The sequence below is a fragment of the Vidua chalybeata genome, chromosome 2, assembly GCF_026979565.1.
Source record: "Vidua chalybeata isolate OUT-0048 chromosome 2, bVidCha1 merged haplotype, whole genome shotgun sequence".
NCBI lineage: Eukaryota > Metazoa > Chordata > Aves > Passeriformes > Viduidae > Vidua > Vidua chalybeata.
Genome location: NC_071531.1, coordinates 89,498,436 through 89,525,337, shown reverse-complemented (window position 1 = coordinate 89,525,337; position 26,902 = coordinate 89,498,436). Strand labels below are relative to the sequence as shown.

At 37.8% G+C, this 26,902-nt stretch overlaps 1 protein-coding gene across 1 annotated transcript in view; it reads left to right on the top strand.

The window, feature by feature from the left end:
• MICU2 (mitochondrial calcium uptake 2) overlaps positions 1–26,091 on the top strand; it is a 133,717-nt gene extending 107,626 nt beyond the window's left edge. The window contains exons 7-12 of the mRNA XM_053934885.1: positions 3,254–3,316; positions 11,247–11,344; positions 19,289–19,460; positions 19,734–19,842; positions 22,539–22,696; positions 23,019–26,091. Coding sequence (XP_053790860.1) covers positions 3,254–3,316; positions 11,247–11,344; positions 19,289–19,460; positions 19,734–19,842; positions 22,539–22,696; positions 23,019–23,123 — 705 coding nt within the window. The 3' untranslated portion in view covers positions 23,124–26,091. The remainder of the gene's footprint in view (positions 1–3,253; positions 3,317–11,246; positions 11,345–19,288; positions 19,461–19,733; positions 19,843–22,538; positions 22,697–23,018) is intronic.
• The last annotated feature ends 811 nt before the right edge of the window (positions 26,092–26,902 follow it).

The window sequence follows — 26,902 nt, the reverse complement described above, 5'->3', positions numbered from 1 at the left end:
GAAATGTATGTAAGGAAAACACAGTGGAAAAGAATAGTGAAGAAGGAGTAATCAGGAGGCAGTGTCTGTAGACAGGGCACAGTGGGAAAAGAAATTTCATTGCTGGTTCACTCTCTTGCTTTGTCACCTCTTGTGCTCCCCATTTCCCACCGTTATCTACTGATTAGACTTCTGTGTATGTCTGTGTTGTCTGACCGTAGAGTCTGCTGATCTAGACTGTAGAGTCTTTGAGGTAAGAACTTCCCTTATGGTTTGCAAAATGTCCATCATTCTTTGGATTGTGTATATCTCAATTTTCACATGTTCCTGGATGTACAGGCATAAGATGTGTCAAGCAGGTCATTCAGGAAAGGGAGACTGTGACAAGAGAAACTCCAACCCCAGTCAGCCCTCAGTGCCTGCATTATGTGATGGGATATAGGCTGTTCAAACCTGTATGGATCAGGCACTTCAGGAGTGGGAGATGCAGAATTTCCCAGTGTTCTCTACTAAAAAAAATTGATGTTTGGGAAAGGAGATCTTGAATGCAATCCCATATTTTCAATAAGGGAGTTCATCTTGTCCTCTGTAGCCTTTCCATTTCAGTGCACATTTTCCTGATTTCCCTTCACAGGGATACTCTTGTTCTCTCTCCTCCCTGTTTTTTTTTATTGAAGCCAGTGTAATTCTGCTTAATCCACGTTTCAGTGGTAAACAGTCACAGTACAAGAGACATTTCAGTATTAGGGCCAAGAGGGTTTTGTTGCTTTGCCCTGGAACTCCAGGGTGAAGAAGACGAGGTAGAAATGGCATGCTTACAGATGTTAGTTGCCACCCTTTAATCAGCCCCTGCCAGAGTGCAGAATCATTTCTCAGAGCCATGTTATCTGCATCTCTGTGAGGACAGTAAGATACTTCTATGAACTCTGCACTTCCAAGACATTTACTTGAGACTTGGTGAGGGGGATTTCCAGACCCATAATAACCCATGCACATTAATCTGAGACCTCCCACCAAGAATAAGGCTACCAAAGTTCCCAAAATCCCCAGCAAGTAAGGAATTTCCCTAACTGTCTAAATCTGTCCTGATTAAAGATGTCTAAGTAAAATTAATGACAGTTCAAAACTACTGGGAATAAATGCAGAGTAGCTCTGATGGCACATGCAAGAGCTGTATGACTTAGACTTTCTAAGTAGACTGTCTTATACACTTCTGCTGGAGAGCAGATACCACAAAACACTTGTAGAGCTTCATCTAGGGCTGAATGAGCCAGCATTCAGCAGCTGTGGCACAGAGCAATTCTGTGATCTTAGAGCATCCACAAGCACTGATCTCTCTCAAGCAACTGGAAGATGCAAAACCACCTTTTTTTTTACAGACAGACATAATCTTTCTGCCAGAAAGGCTCGTTCAGAACAGATTACTTCTGTCTTCAGTAAAGGCTTCACTTGTGCATAATAAGTCTCATTATCTTTGAATTAGCCATTATTATAGTGAGTGGTGAGCAGGTATAAATATTAAATACAAATAAATGTTACATGGAGGAGTCCATTTCTTGAGGGCAGAATTCTTCTCCCTCTGTGAGTAGTTGCTGCACTATGCTGAAAAAAAATCAACAGACTTCTGGAAATAGTTTCAAGCACTCTAAGAATTTACATACAGTGTAAGAAAACAATAAGTGAAATCTTTCAGAATACTTGTGAAAATAATTATGCTGTGTGTCTGTGCTCTTCAGTAGTCTCTGCTACTGAAATCTACTCTGCAGATTTTTTTAAGAGTCCTTTAGAAATAAAATCCAAAAGAGAAAAATTTCATTTTTCTCCTGTTTGGAAAGTAATTGCAGTTTTATTCCTTATGTGTGATCAAATGATTGATTTTTCAGGTAAGAAAAAATGTGATTTCTCAGTGAGAATATGGACAAGTAGTTGTGGTTTTACCCACAGCTCTATAATGCTATTTTGCTATGAAGAAATTCATAATGCTTTTACTGTACTAGTAGTTTGTTTTGTAAATGATCAAAAATTAAGATAATTTGGAGGAACAAGTGGTGTTTAATTATTGCCTTGTTTTACAGCATTTCTTTTGGTGAATACTATCAAGACATGCAATTTAAAACTAATAATAGAAAGTAAGCATCCTGAGAAACTAAACAAATGAGGATAAAAAAACCCAAACAAACTCATACTGCTTCTCTGAAGACCAAAAAAAAAAAAACAAAAAAAAAACCAAACACAACTCCACAGAATAATGACTGTGGAAATTTGGTAATGAGCAGTTTTAATGAGCAGGTTGAGAAATCACTCAGAAATGTTTGAGAAGCAAACCAGCAGTTTTTAAATCCTTGAGCTTTAAAAGCATCTTTTAAAATCTCCAAATCCAGAGTGATCAGTGTAATTCCATATCTCTACCTGAAATGTATTAAGTCCTTTGTTCTTTCATTTCTGCTGTCCTTTTGAGGATTCATGCAAATGTCTGAAAGGTAGGTGTACTTTGTGCTATATTAAATCACTCATTCTTGTGGCAATGTTCATCTCTGAAGCTGAAATACAGTCAAAGAAACCGTGCAACTCTGATATACTTGAGGTACTGCAAATTAGCGCGCTGTTTATATTACCTTAAAGCTTTCTTTGGGACAGTGGAAGTTATGTTTTTAAATGTGAGTAATTTCAGTAATTCTAAAAATCTTCTTAGCTAATACATTCAAGATTAATTTTTTCCAAGGGTGGAGGGGAAAACTCAAACCACATTCTGCCTAATGCCAGTTCTGAAAAAAATGTTTTCTTACTGAATTAAGTTATTCTTTATTATTAGTTGTACAGTACCTCATTTGAACAGGTATGTTTTTCATGTCCAGAAGATCATGTTTATTACAGAACTATGTAAAACTATCTAGAAGGACAGCATGAAAATCAGGATAATTATTATTTCTGGAATGATCCTTGATGTTATACCCCAGACTTCCAAAGTCTTCTGAAGGGAAAACTAAGCTTCTGGAGCTGGAAATCTACCCTCTAAAAATAGAGTAAGCACTGGGCTGCAAGAGATAGATTCATGTTTGGTTATATTAACCACAGTAGATAAGACATTCCTAGGAAAAAGTGTGTCTGAATAGCAAAATATTCAAGTATGCAAATATTTTGTCATGACTAGAGAACCTTGCAGAAATATATAGTTAAGAAAAGGTGCAATTAAGTCAAGGTTCAGAAAAAGAAGGCTCTTATAAAATCAAATTTGTCATTTTCCTGTTCTTTTCTCCTGTTTCAACAAATACAGCTACAGAGAATCATTGGGAAGGAAGATGACTTGAAAGCAGCTGGAGACGAAACTGTACTTCGGGTATGAAATAGAGATACATTTTCCTCACAAAAACATTTTCGTGTTTCCCATGAACTTTGTTATTTTCTTCAGAGTTTTTAGATAAGTATATAAGCCTAAGTATTAGTGCTTTAATTAAATGAAACACCATTATTTGTCAGCTGCTTTCTAACTGGGGAAGAAAAATGTTTGTCATTTCTGAGCCTTCTGATGAAATGGATGCAATCAGATTGTGTATTCACAATCATGATTGTGTATTCACTTGGTTGGTTGGTTTCTGTGAGCCTCTCTTTCAAAGTAACTCGCTTCTATTTATGAAAATCTCAGGAAGAGCTCCATATTGCCGTATGAGAATAGAAGGCTTTCCAAATGGAAATCTATAGCTTAAGGTTACCTAAGTGCTGCTGTTGCAGTGATATCAGCTTATTCTGAATTGGTTTGAAATGTGGTTATTTTCACTGAGGTGACAAAGGCAAGGATTATTTTAGTTAAGTCCATTTCCAGAAAGAGGCAGCATAGATGCAGACCAGAAGAAACAATCCTAGAGCATGATTGTCCACCTGGGAAAGAAGTTGCACTGCTTTGCAGACCACTAGCAAATGGTAAATATATCTCATCAGTGAAAGGGACAGGGAAGTTCCTGGTCTCTTCTGTTTTCCCCTGAATCCAGCCACCTGCAGCCTCCCTTCTTCTCAGGTAGAGTCTCTTCTTGAGTCTGTAGTCAGCACAAAGACAAGATATTCTGTAGCCTGGGTGACCTTGAGTGAGACTGAAAACAGAGAGGGGGATATCCTGAGCATACTGAAACACCTCCAAAGAAGCTAGCGAACCATGTTACAACTGGTGGGACAAGCGAAAATGGTCTCAAGTTACACCAGGGGAGGTTTAGATTGGATTTTAGGAAAATACTTTCACTGACATTGGTCAAGCACTGTAACAGGATGCCCAGGGAAATGATGGAATCACCATCCCTGAAAGCATGCAAAATACATGTGGATGTGGTGCATAGAGACATGGTTTAGTGAGGGACTTGGCAGTACTGGGTTAATGGTTGGACTCAATAATCTTAGAGATCTTCTCCAATCTACATCATTCTGTGATTCTAAAGAAGGGGAGAGTACAGCTGGATTGTCTCCATTACTAAAAGATGCTGCTTACATCAACAACTTGCTGTTGGCTGTAAGCTTTCAGTTTATACAGGGCATGAGGCAGTGGCTGCTCATATTGGAAGCATTCAATAAGGAATTTATAGAGGGCTCTGCTTTGTAAATCATGCATCAGCAGTTTCTACAAAGAGTTGCTAATGTTCTTTACTTTTTCACATGCCTGAGGAAAAAGCGGAAGTGGCTTGTTGCTGACACCCTTAACATTTATTAGGCATGAACCGTCTTCTGATTCACAAAAGTTTTCCTCCCTCAGTGTATATTCAAAGTTGAGTTAAAAATTGTTTGATCGACAAACAACCATCTCCTTTCTTGAATCTTTTAATCAATCACCAGATTAAAATAGCTAGGATTAATAGGGTTGTCTGCTCCTCAAAACCTATTTCAATTGAGACTTAAATGTCATGACAGTGAAAGAAAAAGGATCTTTATTCTGCATGAATGCACAGCTATAGTATAAAATTTCCAGAGAAACTTTGATACAGTTGGACAGATTAGTTATAAACACATAAGCTTATTGTGAGCTAATTAAATACCTGAGCTGGAATGTCTCTGTTTTTGTCTTGCTTCAAAATTTGTCTTCAAAGTTCTCCATTGAGAAAAATCTGAAGTTATTGTACCCAGAAAATGTTATTTAATACAGTTTCATAGAAGATTATAAATGGAATTCTAGTATGAAACAATTAAATAGCTTTGGGGAATACAGCTAACTTGAAATTATTATGGTCTCTATATTTCTACATGGCAAAATCCAAATTATCACATTTCTCTTAATTTTTATTTTCTTCCTGTCTCGGCTTTTCACCAAAGAAGTTTATTATCTTTGTAAACAGTGAATCTGACTACACAGTATAGTCGTTGGACATGGTTTTACCCTTTATTTTTTATAATTATGGTAAGTCATAGTATTGCCTTTAAGCAATCCACAGATGAAGCAAAAAAATATGGCGTTTAAGTTGACTATGTTTTTTGAAAGTTGAGATACTGCATTAGAATTTTGGTGTCTGGAATGGTTCTTTATTTCCACAACACTTTCTCAATTTGCATATGAGTTTGCTGTTTTTTCAAAGTAAACCCAGTCTCTGATACCAGATGGCGAATGTCACCAACCTAGGAAAATACAGTTTAAATGGTAGTCTGCAGCTTTGTTTAACTAGCAGGTATATGCAGGTGTATTCCCTGTGTAGACAAAGGTCCCAGTCATTTATTTACTTTATGATGATACCAATTTATACTCATCAAGTTACTGTATAAGGAAAAGAAAAATCAGTTTATTGTTCTCTCGGGGTGCTCGTATCTCTGCCTTTTTATAGACACTTTGACTTACACACCTAAATTCACGTTTTCACCACTTAGTTTTGGCCCTTGAATGGGATTACAGTGGAATTGGTTATCCAGATACATATATTTCAATTGAGGGCTTTTCTTTTTCCAATATTATAATTGATGCCTGAAGAAAAGCAAAAAAAAAAAAAAAAAAAAAAAATCTGGCTCCACCTTTAAGAAGTTCCATGCTGAATTTGCAGAGCAGGCAATCTAGCAGTCTTGTAGCAGAGGTACACACAGTGAAGGAGAGCTGCAGGCAGACTTAAAACACTGGAGTCTGCTTCTTTCCAATCAAACTGGAGCAAATTGTGCAGAAGTCAACAAAGGCAGTGACATAAGAATTCTTAGGAACTGAAATTGTCTGACTATATGCAGTGTACTTTTAGACCCACACATGAACAATTTCATATTATTTGAGTATAAGTTGTTTTAGCCTGTCTACTTCTCTCTCTTTTTATTTTTTTTTGTCTTGTGGTTCTAAAAGAAGTAAATGACATTAGTCATTCACACGTTTCTCTCTGCTTACCTGGTCAAGACAAGGTTTTACAGTTGGACCTTCGGACACTGCAGAATTTTGATGCATCTCCTCAACCACAGGAACTGTGCAAGTCATCTTAACTTGCCCATCTGCTCTCTAGAATCTCAACCTGGTTTAAAGTTTTCTACTCAGGGCTTCTAAGTCTGCGTAACTCAGTGTAACTAAAGGCTGCTTAAAACTGAAGGAAGATGGTGGCTGGGAGCTGTGCTCTTCTAGTGCAGCAGTACTCTGTAACAGGGGTGCAGCACATCAAATTTTACAAGAATCTAGTCCAAGACTAAAATTAATATCCCTCCCCGAAGAGTTTGTCATTAATCTTGTAACCTCTCAGTTCAGATGGAATGCACATTTTTTCTTGACCTATCTTCTCCAATATAAATATGTATGTTTTGTGTCAGCAGTTTAACACTGAATTCTGTTAAAAAGCTTTTAGATACTTTAAACCAAGGAGCAGTGTGATGTTGTGCTTTAAAGAAAATTCTCCAGACAGGTAAACCCCCTAAAGAACCAAACTGTCTGATATCAAAATACTAAATTATTGAAAAAGCGCTGGGTCATTCTTCACCTCATGGGCAAGGATATTATTTTATTTTTCCATATGGTCTCATGACATTGTAACCTTGAGAGAGAAGGAAACATATTTGAGCAGGGGCTGGCTGGGGAGCTGGTGGCAAGCCATCCGAGCCATTTTCAGCACCGAGAGCAAGAGGGTTTGTGCGTGCTGAGGAAGGATGTGCTTGGCCTTCGAGGCCAAGTCTGCCTTGATCAAAAGAGTGGGCTTCATAGCACATCACACCTCCTGAGGGGGGTCCTCATAATGGAATCTCTTTTTTTGGTGCAGAGTCACATTTTTAAAGTATGCCACAACAGAGAGGCAGGGCATGGGTTCCTGTGAGGAGCTGTCCCCAGCTGTGTGTAGGAGCTGCTTTCTCAGGCTGCCAGCAGGGCTTTGCAGTGCAGCAGTGCCATTCCCCAACTGCTTGGTGCAGTCATCCTGATCAGAAGAAGACAAGGTTCAACCTGTTTCTGTTTGGGGCTTAAAGTATCTCCTGCAGCAGCATCTATTCCCAGATTAGTTTTAGCTCCATCGGCTGGAAACCATTTTTATTCTGTATCTCTTTATGAATTGATGCAGAACTGTGGGTGATGCACTGAAACCTGAGGATGTCTGTGAAGTTACAATGTTCTTCCTTACTAAAGGCCCTAAGTGTACATCAGAGTGATTCCATGACAATAGTTGTCATTAAGAAAAGAACTGATCCTCTCAGTAATAGGAATTATAGGGGCTATTGGATGCTGTTCATTGTTTAGAAGATGTTCTGTCAGACTTCTCAAATATTGTCTGTTATATCCTCTGTATAATCATCTGTGCACAATTCAGCCCTTCTGCATCAGACCTGAGGTATTCTTGAATCCTACCTAGTAAGAAAATGCATTGCAAAACATGAAAAACTTCAGTATGGATTCACATTAGGATGAAAGTTGATTTACCATAAAAGACATGGTTTCCTTCTGGGGCCCACTTGAGACTACTGGGCTTTGCCAAAAAGGACTGCTTTTGGACATCTCTATCTCCTAGTCCCACTAGCTGGCCTGCTTACAGTTCTTTTGACTGACTGTAACTGTTAGAGTTAATTTCATAATGGACGCATCTTTTAAACCTCCTTACCAGAACTGAGTCATAGGATATATCCCAGCATCTGGGAGACTCTCAAAATGACAGAAAGCTTGAATTCTCTTCAGCAGTGTGTGAAGCTAGGCTGGGATAGAAGCCTGGCATGGTGAATTGACTGGGCTAGCAGCTTAAAGACAAAAAGGATTGCAGAGACGTGGACTCAGAAAATTTTGCAAAGATTTAGTCTTACCTTTGGAAAGATTTGGGACATCACTAGCAGACAGAAACTAAGGTATTGTCCTCCTTGCCCAACTTCACTTCTCTGCCCATTCTTCCATCTACTCAGTCTCCTTCTGTCTTAACTAAAAAAAATATTCAATCCAAAATACATATTATTTTTACAATTTCTAGTGAAGTAAGACATTGCACAGCAAATACCATCTCTCAGGAAGCAAGCAAGAGAACAGGAAACGAATTGCAGATTTTAATCATGATGAATGCTTTCCAGTCATGCCTCAGGCAAATTCTGCAAGGAAAGGTGGTAAGAATCTAGAGACAGTAAGTCTATTAACATTTCAGATGAGTTTTGAAAATCAGTTAGGTACATTATTCTGAAAATCCCATCTCACTGTGCGATAAAGTTTCTTCTCAGTGACACTTGTTGGTACTTGCTGCAGTATCAGGTCCTAAATGTCAAAAGCTCAGTGGGGAGCTACAGGATTAGGTATGTCTTTGCCCATGACTCAGTTTTTGCAGCATCAGGCCTCTTATGTTAACAGACTATGTAATGTAATAAGGAAATAACTTGTGTTATCTGATCTTGCTTAAAAAGGAATAATTGCATAATTCAGCAGTTCATGATACTTTTGAAAAGTGTAGGAGGCGTTAACATTACTCTAGGAAAATTATCCTATGTATGTAATATGTACACACATATTCATTAGTTCATAGACTTGTGTGGCATCAGATTGTGTGGTCTTTGGGATTCTGGAACATGTCTGAGTTCCCCAGTTGTGATACATGTGTCTGCCCCATCCTGTGCTTGTATCAAGATGAAACTCAGACCACTGGGATCCTTTTTCCACTCTGTGCCTCAGCTTTCTGTAAAATGCACTGATCAAAAGAATCCTATGGTGCACCATCCCAGGGCCTGAAGTAGCCCTATACACCAGAATACAAACTTTCACTCAGTGTAGATAGTGACTCAAATCTACCAGTCTGGTCTGCTTTACAGCCTGGGATTGGGTTACTATTTCATTCTTATTGATAAGAGAGGCATTCCAAGTGTAAGTTATTTTTTTACCCAAGCTCGCGAGGGCAAGGTGTTGGAAATATTAATAGAATTCTCATTATCTTCTAACAAGGATTTGTCATGTCGGTACTAATTTATACAGATCAGCAGCAAAAGCTCCTAATGATTCTGTGGACAAAAAGGAATTATGTACTAACATGTACTTTAATTTAATAGCATTAACTCTAGGAAAAGCAATTTTTGAAATTTCACCCTTAAGGTGTAGTCTCTGTGGTCTCCTGTTGCATTTTATGCTTTAAAGGAATGTACTGTTTTGTAGTTTTAAAATATATTTAACTCTCACTAACATAGTGTTTGGACATCTGCCAGTTTCACTGTGGAATTTCAACTGATAAAGAAGGTAGCCAACAAGTAGGTGCATATTTGTTATAAATCCTGGGATAGGCTTTGTCATCTTAGATAAGATGAGGTAGGTATTGTTTGTATGCCTTCTTCTAGCTTGTAACTAGAGAAACATTAATAGAAGAAAAAAAAATTCTCTGTCACAGACTTAGTTTTGAAAAGGTTGTTTTAAACCTCATTTTTCAGTTTGTTTTCATACAACACTGATTATAATATGGAGTAATGAAATTAGAAGCATTAATTTATATAATCATGAGTTCAGTTTTTAAAATTACATTAGGAAATTTATTCCTTGCATTTTTCAAGTCTCCTTTAAACATATAAGCAAAACCCACAAAAAGCAGATTACACTCTAGCTGCAGTGAGGGATATGTGGATTCTTCTCTGTTTCTTTTTAGAAAACTTTGCATTCTGATATAAATAGTTTGGGTTTGAATTTCAAATAAGCATACATGAATGTTTGACTTTTGGCTTTCAAAAAAGCATATACCAATGTTTATGCATCAGTCTTCACAGTAATCTGCAGTGTTTAAACTTCAGAAGAATGGGTCTTGTGGGTATTTAAATATTTTTTGCCTGCAATTAAATGATAAAAGTTCAGCAAGTACAGTTTGCATATGGCTTGAAAAGTGTTTTTTTCTAGGTTCACTCACACATAACACATATCACTGGCATTTGGTGAACTGTAGCTTGTAGTAGAAATGAGGAATGTTTCTGCTTTAGCTATAAAATAACTGTATCATGTATGCAGTAAGCATGAAACACGGGGGACTAATGGGACTTGTTATTGATGATGCTGAAAGCTAAATAACCATTAGTATTAAATCTTATGAATAGACTCTTGTCTTTCATCTTACCTCTTCAACCAGATAAAAGACATAGAGGCTATTTAGATGTCATAAGAATAGTATGCTGAAATCCCTACAGGCTTAAAAAAATTTCTCTCTTCGTGTTGCTTAGTGTTTTGTTGTGTTCAAAGAAATGCCAGTATGCTGGTGCTGAAAGAAGCATAGAGCAGAAATCCAGCATTATGTTTGGATTTAGTCTTGTTGAAGATTAAGTTGAAATAGTCTGTATCCCTTCTCTGCAGAAATTTCTTCTTCAGATTTTAAAACTATTTATAGAAAAGTCACTAACCCTGAAAATTTCCCAGAAGCTGTGTAAGACCACAATATAACAGAGCATTATCAGTGTTGGTATTTTCCTAGCTTCATTTATTAGACTATCATGAATGTTTTTAAATAGCTGTAACATGTTAGAAATAACCTAACTAAAAAGTTCCTTACAGATGTTAACTTTATTTAAGCCTTCTATTCACCTAGGAATAAAGTTTCTTAAAGATTTAACTTGCAACCTTCTCCTTTTTAATAATAAAAATAATAAAATATTATAATAAAATGCACTGATAGTGGTTGGAAATTGTTCTTATCTTTCATACAGAGTCTTTAGAAGCAGAACTTATAATAAATACTCTGTTAGCAGTGAATGTGGAAGTGTTGTTCAATTCTGAGATCCTGTGTGATAGCTTTGGGAACAGTAGTTAAATTTCAAGTCTCTCTTGGGAAATTCTAGTTCAAATAAATATTTTTAGATTAATGGTGAATATTAATGATCATGCAATGCATAACAATCATATTAGTTTTTTTTTTTTTTAGGAAACAGAACTGGACAGCTGTGGTGTTAATACCGTGTTGCTGGTACATTTCTTTGGAAAACAGGGAAAGGAAAAACTTCGCTTTTCCGAGTTTTTCAGGTATTTTTTCAGCTAGGCAAGCCTAAAAGGAGCCAGTCTTGTTCCTACCCCCTGTGCTTTACCCCAACTCAGGCATTTATCTGACATCACACTGAGCTGATTCAGAAAATTAAGCAATGAAGTGGAGATTATTTGTGATGTTGCATGATTGAATAATTCCCATTTAGCTCCTAGAGTCTGCTGTCTGCAGGAGCTGAGCACTGTGATAACTACTAGCAGCAGTGGGCCAGGAGGGTTGAGACTCCCATTCTTGGCAGCTGTGTGGTGGCATACCTTAAAACAATGTGAATCGTGAGTACTTTTTGTGACCAAATCACAGAAGAAGTGACTTCTAATCAATTTAAAAATATTTTCTGAGTTTAGATACTTCATTTCCCATTACAGCTGTCATGGTAAGCTACAGGCAACTTCTGCACTTGCTTCAAATTTCAGCTTCCGTTGAAATTTTCCCAGTGCCTTTTCCTCTACCATTTGAACTACTTTTGCAATGAGACTGTGCAGATACCTGTTTGAATTTTGACACGCATATTGTAGCATGGCATCAAAAGAAGATTATTTGCATCACTGTTATCTTTTCTACGAAAATAATTAGTCATTTACAAACTGCAAAAATAAAGTAGAATAATGTGTTTTGCTTCAGTTTGTATTCAGAAGTGGAGAATGTGTGGCAGCCCTCTTAAAAATGAATGTTTTTGCAATCAGTAGACTTAAAAGTGTTTGGCTAAAAGTGTTTGGCTCCAGTGGCTCTGGTACATACCAGTCTTCAAATAAACAACCTTTCCCTTTTGAAGACCTCAGCTCAATAGGAATCTAAGTGAGTAAAATAAGTTTAAGATGTCTCCAGCTCCCTTTTCTATAAATACCATAGATCCTCTCAATGAAACAAAAGGCAGAGAGCACCAGTAAAAGGTTGTGTTTGCATATACAGTGTAAACTGAAAAGCCTCAGGTTTTAGATAAAATCCTACATTGACCCAATGAGGCATGACATTGATGAAACTATGTACCTTGTACATTCAGAACACATAGGTTAAAGACCTTTGCCTGCCACACAGATAGAGGCCTGTAATCAAAATCAAACTCCCACATCTTGCTCTTAAAATCTGTGGGATAAGTGTAAGGTTTAATGCAGGTAATTTTTCAACAGTGGCAGTTATGTTTCGTAGGGCTGGAATGTGCCTCTTTATCACTGCGTAGACACTCCATCTCAGCTGCAACGTGACAGTGGAGTTTGTTTAACACGCAGAAAGGTGAATAAAAGGATCGCTGTCTTTTTAACCTCTGCGAGGATATCACCTTTCACATGATTTTATTTGCAAGTAAATCAAGCACATCATTTCTGGGTTCCTATTGTTCAGAGAAAATGTGATTTCTATCTGATGGCCTCTCATAACACTTTACCTTCTGCGGGAAGCTATTGTTGGCTGTTTGATCAAAGTGCCACATTGTTTTTACAAGAGATGACTGATGAGCTGTACAGACATAGATCATTCTCAAAAGCAAAAAATAATGATGGTAAATGCTTTTATCATTTTCCAAGTTCTTGCCTAGAAAGCTTTTCCATTGATCAGTGTAGTACCTAGTAGAAAATAGAGGTGATTATGTTTGATAAGGACGCACTAAAACTTGTCACATTAGTTAAATACACAGATATTACTGTGCTGCAGAGTCTTTAAAATGAAAAAAAAAATAAACCCAAACCACTCAAAAGAAAAAAAAAAAAAAGAAAAACCACAAAAAATATAAAAATAATTCACTCCAAAAAACAGGAATGCTTTCATTCTGAAATTTCACTGTACATATATGGGAATTCTGAAAGCTGAGACCACTGTTCTTATCTCATTACTTACTTATATTTTCCTCAAGCTCCCTCTTTTCAGTTTGTCTGGCATAAAAAAATCCTTTTGTAAGTGTGCAACCATCTGTATCTACATGTACACCAGCATTGTCCAAGCCTTTTAGCCCACAGTCCAAACATCTAAAAAATGTCAGGCAGCCACAGTCAATATACCAGGGCAATTAATTTGCCCTGTTCTCCTTTCTTTGCATTCAGATGGCACAAAGAAAATGGAAACTGTCCACATCTCTTGGGCCAATGTGAGGCTGATGTAAGCCAGTTCTTGTGCCACTTTTCCTACTGCCCTGAACACAGGAGGAATGCTGAGAATAGGAAGGAAAAATGGTCAGGTATCTGTCTCCAGCTGGTGCTTGCTTCTTGGGAAATCCCAGGTATTAACACACACACAGACAATCCTCAGGCAGTGTTTTCATCAAATGTAAAGGTACTTTCAGAGATCTTCAGGCTTCTTAAGGTAGGACTCAGGGAACATATGTTCAGCTCCAGACTGCTAGATAAGTTCTTATTAGTTGTATTGTCCTTAACGTAAGGACATTATAGTAATTATTAATAAGAATTTACAATTTCAAAAGCAAATGTTTCCCTGGCAAATGTTAGGAAATAAAAATTTCTGGAGTATGTTTATGTATATCACTACTAAAGGTGTGGCCTCTTTGTCAAATATAGCAGGAACAGTATTCTCCTGTAACATTTTAAGAAAATAGAGAAGAATATACACTAAGCCTAAAATCATGTAACAAAAAGGGTAGATTTAATACAGGAAGTCATCTTTCTTCTCAGAAGATCTAAACAGGTTTCTGTTTCAGATGACACCACTCAGTTTTACACCTCAACAATAGTGTCATCTTCTAATACTGTGTCCTGTCTTAGAGAATCTCCCCAGAATTCAAGGCTTTTTTTATTCTTTTGTATTGATTTCTCCTGGTTTTTAATTCAGAAATAATTTTTGGTCTTTTCCTTCCCAAAACAAAAAAAAATCTAACTTGTGCTTTAATTTCCAATTATATCAAATGTACTGTCTTTTTTTCTGAGTAGAAAACTATTTTGTTTTCTAGGTATAGGAAATACTTCTTCCTGACAGACACAGGGTTTTTTTCCCTGAAAAAAGTCCCTTACTGATCTTGTTTAAGTATGTCTAATCCCAAATAAAAGAGGAGACAGTATTTCACTCCCTAAACAGTTTACGACTGCTGTGAGTCTTTCTGTAATCTGTCCCCAAGCAAGCTTAAATCTCTTACGTTCTCCTAGAAGGAAAAAAGAAAGTGCAGAGAGTATGGAAAGGATATTCCAAAAACTCTCTGATTGTTGTATTTTTTTCTGGGATGTCCTAGAAAAAATACTTCCCAGTATGATTAAACAATGGGCATCTTTTAATAGTATGAGGAAAATTAACGTTTCGATCCAGTTTGTGTCATTCTCTTACCTGATTTCTTGCATCTTGTTTCATCAGTTAATAGAATTTTGTGACAAAAATACTCTTTAATTATGGTTCTTTTTTAATTCCTGCTTTAGATTGAAGGTGACAAATTGTACAACCATACAGAGATCATGCCTTTTCCCTACTTATTATCTTTCTTTGCTTCAGTATTTTGAATTCCTCGATACATTTTATTTGGAAGCTTTCATTTAAGAAGCCAAAATTATCCAGGCTGGACCCCACTGCTATTGCTGACATTTTTGTGGGGGGGCTGTGGTGTGTGTGTGCCAGTGCATGGATGCAGAATCTCTTTCAGGTGTCATCATCAGCCAGCATGCTGTGCTTTTGCTGTGATGACAGCTTGTACATTTTCAGTGATTTTCATCTGGAGATTTGGAATTGCCTTGCAGAAATAGAGTATGATTGCTTGTCTCTGTTCCTACACTTTTATCTATGTGTGTGCATATAGAGAGAGCCATAATACATAGAGATTACATCAGTTACAGTCAAGATCAGGCAGTGAGGAAGGGGAGAACAGCAACAAAATCTGGCTTCATGATATTCCTGTCATAACTCAATCTGAATATTTCTCAAAAAAAAAAAAATTCTTCCTTTTGCATGAGCTTAGGAAAAGACTAGCTTGGTTAGTTTCTACAGAACACTAAAGAATGAGAATGAGCTTTTTTTGTTTGGAAATGCTAAGGACAGTAAATCAAAGCAGGTTTTGCTTGCAATTCTGAAAATTGTGAGATTGATTAACTGTCTTAATGCTTGCAAGCTTGAATTTACAAGCATAGATCTAAATGTTCTCTAAAGATTAATTGGTCAAGCCTTTATTAAATCTTCTATATTCTGGTTTGAAAGTCAGATTGCAAAAAGGCAAGCTGCAGCTGGTTTGCCACACTCTTTTGGTGCAGAGAGGGTTATCAATTCTTCAAAAGGACTTTGGTGTCCAAAGAGGAGCCAAAGCACGGTGCAAATACTGGGGTGGTACATCCGCCACTGTCTTTGTTGTTAGATTCCCTTCCTATAAATGTGTGACAGGAACTGGTCAGTTCTGTATAGAGTGTTGAAGCTCTGCACAGACAGTTCAGGTCAAGAGATGGGAAAAAAACTTCCGCTAACATTGCCTTTAGTGTTTCAATCTAATTCTTTGTGTGCCATAAAGAATACGATGCCAGCACTTCTCCACTGGAGGGGGAGAAGCTGCATTCCTGAGGTCTCCCCTCTTTTATTACATTTCCACTTCTATTTGTGGCGGATTAGCACTATTAAGGCTGAGTTGCCAAAAGCCTTGGGAGACTCCCTCTTTCTCTACTAGAACCCATTACAAAATGAGGGATAAATCCTGATAAGGTTTCTGGATGCTGTTGTAACACGATAACGAATTTGGCCATTGGCCTTCAACGTGGGTGTTTTAGAGAGTGTGGATAAAGTGGGCTGTCTTAAAGAAAGTGCTCTCTGTTCCTGGCCTTTTCCCCATCTTACAAATTTATGGTTTACCTCTCCTTTTTGTTACTTGGAAACTTAGGGTTTTCTTTTATTTTCAACCTACTATAGCATAAGAGTATTCCCAGTATAATCATTTTTTAATTGTAGAGCATATCTACAATCAGAATCCTGTTCCTGTACTTGAATTCTGACTCCCTACAAAGTCCCCAGCCAAAAGATCCCACTGACTTTGGGAGAGTAGGAATTTCATTCCTGTGCTTGTTTTTTCTAATATCTGGATACATTTTGAGGACTTCACAGCTGAAACTCATTGCACTGTGATCCAGAAGATACAAAAGCAAGTATCCCTAGTGGTGTCTTGACATTTATGTATCAAGTTTTACTTCCTAACCAGAAAGTTATTTTTAATAACTTTTAATAACTTTCACTGAAAAAAAAACCTCATTAGGATTTTTAACTCTCACATCTGGGAATAAGAGTGACCTAGAATGCTGATGCGATGATTCACAGTATTTTAATTTTTGTAATATGGGAAGCTATCACATAAATTTTAAATTGCACATTTCAGCTCCTGCTCCAAGTAGGATTCTATATGGCAGGAAATCTTCCCACTCTGGCTTGCCAGGAGCAAGCCTGCAAGTTGAAAGGAACTTCAATTAGAAAAGGGTGCAGAAGCAAGAACACATTGAAAATACTACAGCCAAACCCTTCACTGTCTGCTCTGGCTTTGCTGCCCCTTTCAGCAGGCTGATGTGTGCAGCTTGGTGGGTTCCTTCTTCATCATGTAGGAATGACTGATCTTTTAGCTTTCCTGCCTTGATTGGGTGTGGCTAGAGGGCAGATCACCAAGGCTTGTCTGCTTAAGGAAATGCAATATTCAGAAAAGGTAGAAGAATCTGTTTCTGTGTCGTTGCCTGTGGCTAGCAACCAGTAAAGTAAATGACTGAGAGCTTTCTCCCCAAGATAAATAGCTCAATTCTCAAGACCTTAAGTCTGTTGCAAAATATGTCCACCTTTCATAGATAAAAATCCAAGAAAATAAAACACATGTTGTCTCGTTTCCTTGCATCCAAGTTTTAGGCATATTTCTGTAAGTGACCTCATTTTCAGCAACTTCTCCTCCTCCAGACCAGACGTTACATGAGTTAGAAACTACAATCAAAGAAATTGTTCTGCACGGTCTTGGCTGTGCCTTCAAGCCAGCCACAAACCACATATACCAGATACCATCTCCTCCTTGCCTGTGATGGCCACTCTCAAAATGCAGCCAGGTGACCCTACTCAGTCTCTGCTGGACTGACTCCATGCCCGGTCTACATGCCAGATCCATGCTGGTCTCTCCCTCTGCACCTTGACCTCCCTTCCCAAGATGTGGGGATTTTGTTGGGGCTGTGAGTGCAGCAGGGCTGCTTGTGCCAGCCCATGGAGCTGGTCTCCCTGGCACATGCTGGCTGTGGTGCTGGCCAGAGGCAGGAGTTTCCTTGTGAGTTACAAAGACAGGAGCTGGGCCTGAAAACAAAAGAGTGCTCTGCAAGCTGTGCAAGGCAGCTCTCACTACTCTGCAAGACAAAGGGCTGTCCAGTCACACTGGTTGCACTACCTGGTGCTTTGGTGTTTCATCCACTTCTGAGAGTGAGAGCCAGGGGAATTGAAAGTGTGTCAGGTCTTAATGTGGAGGAACATCTTAGTGTTTGGCTATACTATAGAATCCCCTTTACTAGACCAGAAAAAGGCACGTATAAAATGTGACAGCATTTTGTACCCCTCCTTGGTATACCTTAATTCAGCCCTAGCCTGAAACTTAAATTGACCTCCACTATCAGGTTTTCATTTACCTGCCTGTCCTGAGCTGTGAAGCATTTGTTGTCCCTTTATTTGCATGTGCAGCTCTACCTGTTAGAGGGAAAAATACAAGAGGGAGCTTATGCTGCAAGAGCAGTCTTTAGCTAACCCCTTATAGATTTCACAGAGCTCCAAGCTACCAATTGTCCAAGTGATCTCATTAAAGAGCTAAAGATAGCTGTGTGGACTCAAATGCTGTAATTTCAAGGGAAAGAATTCAAACCCAGTGACGCCAGGCAAACACAGATGAGCAAATGAGCCTCTGCTGATATTGGCTACACCAGACCCTTAGCTGTCCTCTTCTCCAATTAATTGCTTTGTCCCAGTATAGGAATATTTCATTCCCTCCTGTCAATAATTTCTGCAACTCAATAAAGCAGGGGTTTTTAGCAATATGGAGGGGATTCTGGTAAGCACCACTGGTTTTAGGCTTTATTTTAAAATCACCTCTTGTTTTTGGATTGCCCCATTTCTGAAGTGGAAAATATCAAATGGATCACACTGTATTTATTGACTGTGTCAACTTTTTCAAAATTAATACTAGCCATATAGGCCAAACTGAAAAAACTTGAAGCTACAAAAATGAACTCACAGCTCTCTGCCTGCTGGTTATTACTTGCTTCTTGTAATACTTTTTTCTTTCTTTCCCAAAATAATGGGTGCCTCCTAAAAGCTTTGATGTTGACTCTTTCCTTTTTCAAACAGCTCTCTTACCTTCCCAAACCCCTGCAACATTTTCTGTGCTCTTCTTGACCCTTTACAAGTCAATTGTAATCCTTTCTGAACTCTCCTCTTGTGAGCACAGAACTGATTCACCAAAGCTCTGTATGTAGTTATAATCTCTGAAACTTTCAGCCATCATCTCCTACAGCAATGATTTCAAGTTTCCTCTTTCACCTTTGTGATTATTATGGCCTCATCTTTTAGGCACTTTGCAATCTTGTCATTCCTCTCATTAATATGAAACCTCATAAATCATGTGTCAGGCCTTCAGTTACCAGGCCCTTTTTCTTTCATTCATTCATTCATTCATTCATTCATTCATTCATTCATTCATTCATTCATTCATTCTGCTCCTGCCTTACCGATTTTTTTATCTCCTTATCTGCACATTTTTAAACACGAGTAAAACCGAGATGTCCAATGTGTCCCTAAGTTCTGCTGGCAGCAGCCGCCTGTGCAGGCCGAGAGCGCGTCCTGCTGGTGTCCTTTTGGAAATGCAGCCCTGGAAACATCTGCGAGCGCGGGGAAAATTAAACCAGTGGGGGAATTTTAAACAACAATGTCGAAAGTGTCTGTAGCTCAGAGCTGGTGTCTGCGGCACTTGGTAGCTAAGTAGTGGTGATACAGGGATGATTACATCTGTTTACACTTAGATTCATGGAAAATCTGCAAACGGAAGTCCAAGAAATGGAATTCATAAAGTTTTCAAAGGGTTTGAGCTTCATGAGAAAAGAAGACTTTGCGGCATGGTTGCTGTACTTCACTGATGAGGAAAACAATGAAATTTACTGGCAGAATGTGAAAGACAGAATCGAAGCAGGAGAGGTTGGTACCCAGAGTATACTTTGTTTTGCTTCCTCCTTTGTATGCACAGGTTTTCATTTGAATGTGGAAATAACCAGTTGCCAAATGAAGTATTGCAGCCCTTGAATTGTATACAAGTAAGAGCAATGATAATTGTCCAACTGAGAAATACGAATATCAGCAATGAGTAGGCAGTCACATCTAAACACTAAGTCCACCAGATTTAATGACATAGAATAACTGGGATTTGAATGTATATTTATTATATATCATCTGAATTCTGTGATACTCTAGAACATCAGTTTGGAAGAATTCAAGACTTTTTGCAAGTTTACAAATAATCTGGAAGACTTTTCTATCGCCATGCAGATGTTTACTGTAGCCAATCGTCCTGTTAAGCGGGGTAAGTGCTGTACACCTTTTGTGTGGGGGTTTTTTAAGGAAAAAAATTTAATTTTAGTTACAGAATTAATGTAAATGAGTTATCCCAAAGTACCACGGTGAGGTCCAAAAATGCTATATGGCTCTGTATTTGGATTTAGTTCTGTTTCATGAAAAAATAATCATATAAAGTTTTCAAAATCTTTTCATTTCAAAGTTCTAATGTGCTGTCATATGTGGATTAATGACAGCAGTCTAATAAATCATAAAATGGTTTGGGTTGGAAGTGACCTTTAAAGGTCATTTTTCCAAACCTTCTGCCATAGGCAGGGAATCTGTCACTGGATTAGGTTGCTGAAATCTCACACCCAACCAGACCTTGAACACTTTCAATGATGGGACGGCCACAACTTTGTAAGTTTCTTCCTTATGGCCAGTCTAAATCTACCCTTTTTCACTTTGAAAGCGTTTTGCTTTTCCTGAGACTACAGGCCTTGATAAAAACTCTCTTTCTTACAAGCCCCCTTGATATAGTGAAAGTCCACAATAATGTCTGCCCTGAGGTATCTCTTCTCCAGGCTGAACAACCCCAACTCTCTTCGCCTTTCTTCACTGAAGAGGTGCTCCATCCCAAAAATTATCACATAATTCTTGTGGCCCTCCTCTGGACTCACTCCATGTCCTCCCTGTGCTGACAAGGATGTGTTATGCAATTATGTCTATAAAAAGAAACAATGTCATAAAGTGGGGTTTAAAATAAAGATTTCAAGGAGGGGAGTTGCTTCCTTCCCATATAGGAGAAAGAGGAGCAATGCATCAAAAGTTTAATGGACATACAAATGCTTTTTGTTTTAATCCTGAGGTTGTTACTTAGTTGTTACTCTTGAAGGACAAATCTCATAAGGTATTTCAAAATAGCAACATTATTAAAAAGTTCCTAAGGAAATGTAAGGAGGTATTAACATTCATTGAAATTAATATTTGATGGGCTCATGTGAAAAAAGATGAGAGATGTGAGAAGATGGAAAGAGAAATTCATATTATTGAAAGATAAATGTTTGGATGGGATTTGAACCAAAGAAAACTCTGGGATTTGCAACTTGTGACTTTCATTACTAGTCTGTTTATGCACTGAACCCCACTGTAATCAAAATCAGTCAGCTGCTGAAGTAACTCACAGATGTTACATGCCTGTATGTCTAATTCTCTCCTGAATCTGGCTGAGTTCTTTGTCTTGGTGTTTGCATGTGCGTACGTGTGTGTATTCACACATATATGAACATTTATCTAAATATAAGACAATCTTTTAGTCCTTCCTTTTATTCTAGATTTCTTTTACTTCTAAGTTCATATCTCGTCTTTCTCTCTGATAATGTGGCCCTTCTTTGCTTTAATATTGTTATGCCCTGCTGTTATAGAAGATCTTCTTTTATTCATGTTACATTCAAAGAAACAACAGTGCCATGTCTGGATTTAAATTCAGCTTCAAGAGATGAAACAGTTTACAGCTTTTGAAAGACAAAATTAAGACTACAATAAGCATCCCATGTTTTATGTATTTTTTAAGTTGTAATATATCCTTTTACAGAAGAACTTTTAACTTAATTCTATTTAAACCAACTGTGAAATTATCAACTACATTTATACAGGAATTGTTGAAAGAGACAAAGATAAGAGCTATGTCAGGAATGCTATTCCTTCTAGTAAGCTTCAGAACTAATCATATTTATAGCACTGTTTATAAACAGCACTTGTTTATGAAAGCAGAACCATGTTAATATTGCATTTATTACTTAATTGGACAACTTGCTGTAATAATCTACAATACTGCTGTACTTCAATAACCTCCAGTTCCTTTTTGAAATTCACACTTTCATAATGCCTTCAAAAATGCATCTAATTCATGTGTTGTGATTGTGCTTGCTGTAATAAACAATAATCCTTCCACTCTTACAAGCTGCTGTTTTGTGGCAGCCCCACACATTGCCTCATCCTCCTTGAACCAAAACTCTGAATTCTGTGCACCACAGGACCAAAAAAGGGGATAGTGGGTGTTTCTATACTGCACATGGTAGTGTAAAGAGAGAAGAAAAAACAGCTGAAGATGAAAGTACATCTCTAGAGAGGTATGCAGCTTTTTCGTCAACATCATTTAAGAGGAGGTAGCCAGCTTCTCTCAAAACCAGAACTGCAGGTATATAAAGCCATGTGCTGTAAGCAGTGCATTGACCATTTGATGGTCTATGTTTCTGCAGAGTTGCTGAGGGGATTTTAGTTGAGGGGGAAGCATATCATAACGTACTGTTCTCTGAGGAGATGAGTTTTCTTGTAGAATGAATTGCCATGAAGCTGGCTTGATATAAAATGGTAAGGTTTTTTATGAGAGGATAGTGAGGCAAACACCATTCATATGAACAGGAAACAGCCAAAAGTGTGTAAGTTTTCATCTGTTTCTAGCAAAAATTATCACTTGTACTGTTGCTTGAGAAGTAGCTAAAGCTTATGATAAAATTAATAAAGATAGTGTTACAAAAGAAGAAGCAAGCTCAAGAATGCATGAACTGAGGCCCCCTAATAGTTTACTAGTTTACACATCACAAATTCTCCAGTTAGGACACCCACAAGCCATTGTAAATTGGACAGAATCCTGCTATTTATAAGCTTTTCATATTCTTTGCAAGTTCAGTCACCTGTGATGTAATATTATGTCTTTATTAGCTGAATTCAAGAGAGCAGTGAAGGTGGCAACAGGACAGGATCTGTCAGATAATGTTTTGGATACCATCTTCAAGATTTTTGATTTAGATGGAGATGACTGCCTCAGCCACAGCGAGTTTCTTGGAGTCCTGAGGAACCGAATTCATCGAGGTTTGAGGGTAACCAGCTGATGTAATTGTTCGTAAATACCACAGATGATTGCTACAACTCTCGTTGTAAACTCTCATTGTAGATTGCTACAACTCTCATGTAAATGCTTGTAGAAACACAGGTAGAGTTAATGAATAGAAAAAGATACGTATTTTAAACTGGGTAGTCCTTACTGCATATGAATCTGGGATGAGTGCTGCCGCTAAGAACTTGCTAGTACACATGTGAACTACGGAAGCAGCAGCACAACATTATCTATTATATTTACACAGTCTGGGAATAGGAGTCTTTTTTGTGTAAATGCTGAACATACTTTAACTTTATTAACAGGTACCACAGCAGCAAGGCATTCAAGGTTTCTGGAAGTGTGTGAAAAAAGAAAGCATTAAAGAAGTCAAAGAACTGTGGAAGCAAACTGGGAAAAGTCCTTTTTAAGCAGTCCATTTTTCTTTTGCTTAAGTGTTTTTTCTTTAGGGGAGTTTGTCTGTCCTGTTTACATAATAACTAAATCAAAAATGTTCTTTTTTTTTTAGCTAAAGTTTAATTGACCCAGACTCTAATGCAATAATTTTATAATCGTTCCAGTGCAACCAGTTTGGTTTACAGAACTGGTGTTGGTTTTGACCTCCATACAGAAGTACTCTTGTCCTGTTATAGTGTTGTTTACTGCTCTGTGGAGTCCGACCCTGCACTGTAGGATGTATAGGATTGAATAATGGCCCCAGGCAGGAATATCACAGCAGTGTCTTCTCCTGTTGAAGGAGTGGACATCATCTCAGCCACCAACACAGCAGCTGTCCTTCTTCAGCAAGGGCAGAGGTCCACAAGGCAAAATCACTTGCACAACACATTTTAAACCAAGTTATCCTAAATCAAAAAGGAAAATTCACACCTTGTTATAGGAATCTGTCATGTGCTGGTTCCTGGTGGTTGATTCCACCAGTTCCTGTGTGAATGTCTGGTTTGTCTACCTTCATGGTGTTAATATTAAACTGGAAATACAAGACTGATAGGCTTGATGCAGGGTTTAAAAGTTGTACATTGATCAGTGAGTGTGTATTGAGTGTCTCAGACCTCTTCCACATAGTATAAATGAGAAGAAAAAAATCCTCATTCAATCAAACACAGTGGTAGCTACAATTTGACTCACTATGATTTTGCTTTAGTTGTATTGCAGAAGATGAATGCGTAACAAGAAGTTGTTTTATCTCACTAAAGGTTGTGACAGGAAAACCTGAAGTATCTCAGGAATTCAAGGTTATAATAAGCCATTGTTGAGGTAACATGTCCAATAAAAAAACCAAATACAGATGTTTATTACTCCAAATGCAAGGTTAGACCTAAGATCTTAAAAACTAAAAGAAGGAGCAAATCAAGACTAACACTTAGAAATTACAGATGAACATTTTTTAGCAATAACATAAGGTGCATCTCTGTGTACATAGGTGTGCACGTTACATGTTTTGCCTTTCTTACAATCCCAGGAGCCAATAGCCAGGTCCAGATTACTCTTCCTGGTTGGCCACGATATATAGGATACAGACTTACCTGTAAAGCTGTCAAGGTTCTTCCTCTTTCCCCCTCTCAGTTGTCTGACTTTGTCTTGGCTGGGGTGAAAGCTTAACCTTTCAGGACAGGTTTGTGGTAATAGAGATAATAGACTCAAAACACAGACTAGGGAAATGTCTCAAGAAAAATAACCAAGAAACCACTCAGTGAGGTAATATCCATCTGTTTTTTGCATGACATCTATGTTTGCCTCAAAGCTGTAAATGAGCTCAACATGTGGTGCTTGGTTGTAATTTCTTTGGGTTTTGTGAGAAGAGGGGCAATTTCCATGATAGGTGAGACATCAGGGCAGCTCTCACTTGATGCAGGGACAGGAGAGAATGTATTGGGAAACCCTAAAAGTCCTGCCTAAGGAACGCTGAGATTACTGAGAATGTGTTTGATGTGTTGGTAGCTGTCATGTTTGTGCTGAGGACAAGTCCTAGTGCCCAAGCCTTGGCATAGTGATGTCTCCTAGGAACACAGTGAGAGGCTAGCAAAGCAACTCTTCCCTCATGGCCTCAGCTTGGAGCTCTAATGTAAAGTGTTAAAGAGAAAATGCTGGTAGTCCTGTCATGGACATGCATCCAGAGCAAGACCACTCCTGTGGCGATGTCCTGAGACTGTCTGGAGGATCAGGCACCAGTGACCATCAAGGATCTCTTTTCCCCCAGGAAAAAAATCTGAATTAAATTAACCATGTGGAAAGAATCCAAATGCAGTAAACACCGCAGCCTCCTCCCCTCAAACTAAGCTCATGCAGTGCCATGTGGGCAGCAGGATAGCAGGTTTACTTTGTGTGTTTGGAAATCGTTTGTTGCTTCTCATGGTGGGAGCAAAGGTGGTGCAGTGGGACTGGCACCACAGTACCACAGCCAGCTGCACTTCACCAAGTTATCCAAAAAATGACACTATTGAAGAAGAGCTTCCATAGCACAGAAGTGTGTATGTATTCACCCAAAGTGTGCTTTGTGCCAGCTCTGGCTTTAATGCAAGGCTGCTTTTTATTTGTTGCTGTTAATATTTTGGCAAATCATTTTTACTTTGGAGTGGAAATTATTCCCTAGCATTTTATTCAGTGTGAACTTAATAGGTTTATGATGTTTTTATTGCTTTTGTGGTTTCTTGTTTACTAATTACTTCCTTCTTATAAGCTGTTAGGTTTTCTTTTGGAAAAATCAGCTCATTTAGCTTTAGTGTATCTAGAAGTTTAATTCCTCAGTGTTCATTTCTATCTGGGTTTGTGCAATCAGCAGTATCTGCTTTCAGGGATTTCAAGTTTTATTTTTCAGCAAAAGCTTTGATTTCAAGTTCAGAGGAAAAGCAAAGGAATATGCTTGGGTTTGATATGAATTTTATGTCTATAGTAAAAAAAAAAAAAAAAAGATTGATTGGAAATTAAACTAGAATTATGAATAATTTTCAGAAGTTATCCTGAAACTGCAGCCAGGAAGGAACTCCTTTAAAGGCCAGGGATGATTTGTCCACTAGGCTTGAAGAATCAGATTCTGTGTTTAATTTCTAAGTTTATTGTTTTTCATCAACTAAAATGCTTTATAAAACAGTCTTAATCTCTCATTTTTAATATCTTAGATTAAAAGGGATATTTATGTATTTAGATAAACCCTGTTTTTTAAAAAATTCATTATATTTTAAGTGTTTGATGTTTTAGTTCCTTTTAGTCACTGTATGGTATTTGCAGCCTGTCTGAGAGCATTACTCAACACAATTTAGTTAAGGCTTATGCCAGTTACCAATCTAAATATATCAATTGTGACTTGTTTTAACATAAGGAACTCTTCCTCTGAACAGAAATGTATAGAAAAGCTAATAAAATCGATTTTTTTTAAATCTACTACATTGCATCTGAATTTTACATGGAATAAAGATGAACACATTGCACATTGCAAAAGTCTCAAAAATTTATATAACATATTAAAAGGATACACAAAAACAAGTGCAGTCACCTGCAGCATATAACTGCTTTACAGAATTTTAGTTGTTGTATCCCCATAAAACTTCTTACATTTCTTTGTTTGTTTACTTCAAGATAATGCCTAACAACCATTTATTCTTCATTTCCAAAGGAAGCAAAGGCAAAAATGGAATGTGATATACTAGAAGTAATAGAAACTCATTGGTGGTTTCTAGAAATTAATTCAGGTGTCTCAATTTGTACAAGCCTCTTTCTGAAAGCAAAAGCCCCTCTGGATTCAAACCAAGTTGGCAGGTTTTAACAAAACAGGCAACAATGAGGAGTTCATGTTCTGCATAGCAGACAAACAACCAGGCCACGGACTGTGGTTTCGTGGCACTTCATATGTTCAGTGCATATAACATAAAAAGGATCACTGCCCAATAAAGGGCAAGAATGGGAACAACCCTGTTGCTTAAAGAAAGTATAAAATTCAGGTATATTGACCATACTTTGACTAAAACATAGAAATGGATTGATAAGTGTACATCAAAATTTTAAAATACAGCTTTCTTCTCATGCTGGAGTTCTCACAGGAGAGGGAAAGCATGCCTTATACCTTCAGTTTTAATTTTTCCTCTGAAATAGTCACAGCTGGATCGGGAAACTACTCCAATGCAGAAAAAAACCTTCAGTCATTCTAAACAGAAAATACGTGCCCAAATGATGTTGTGGTCATTCTTAGTGAGAT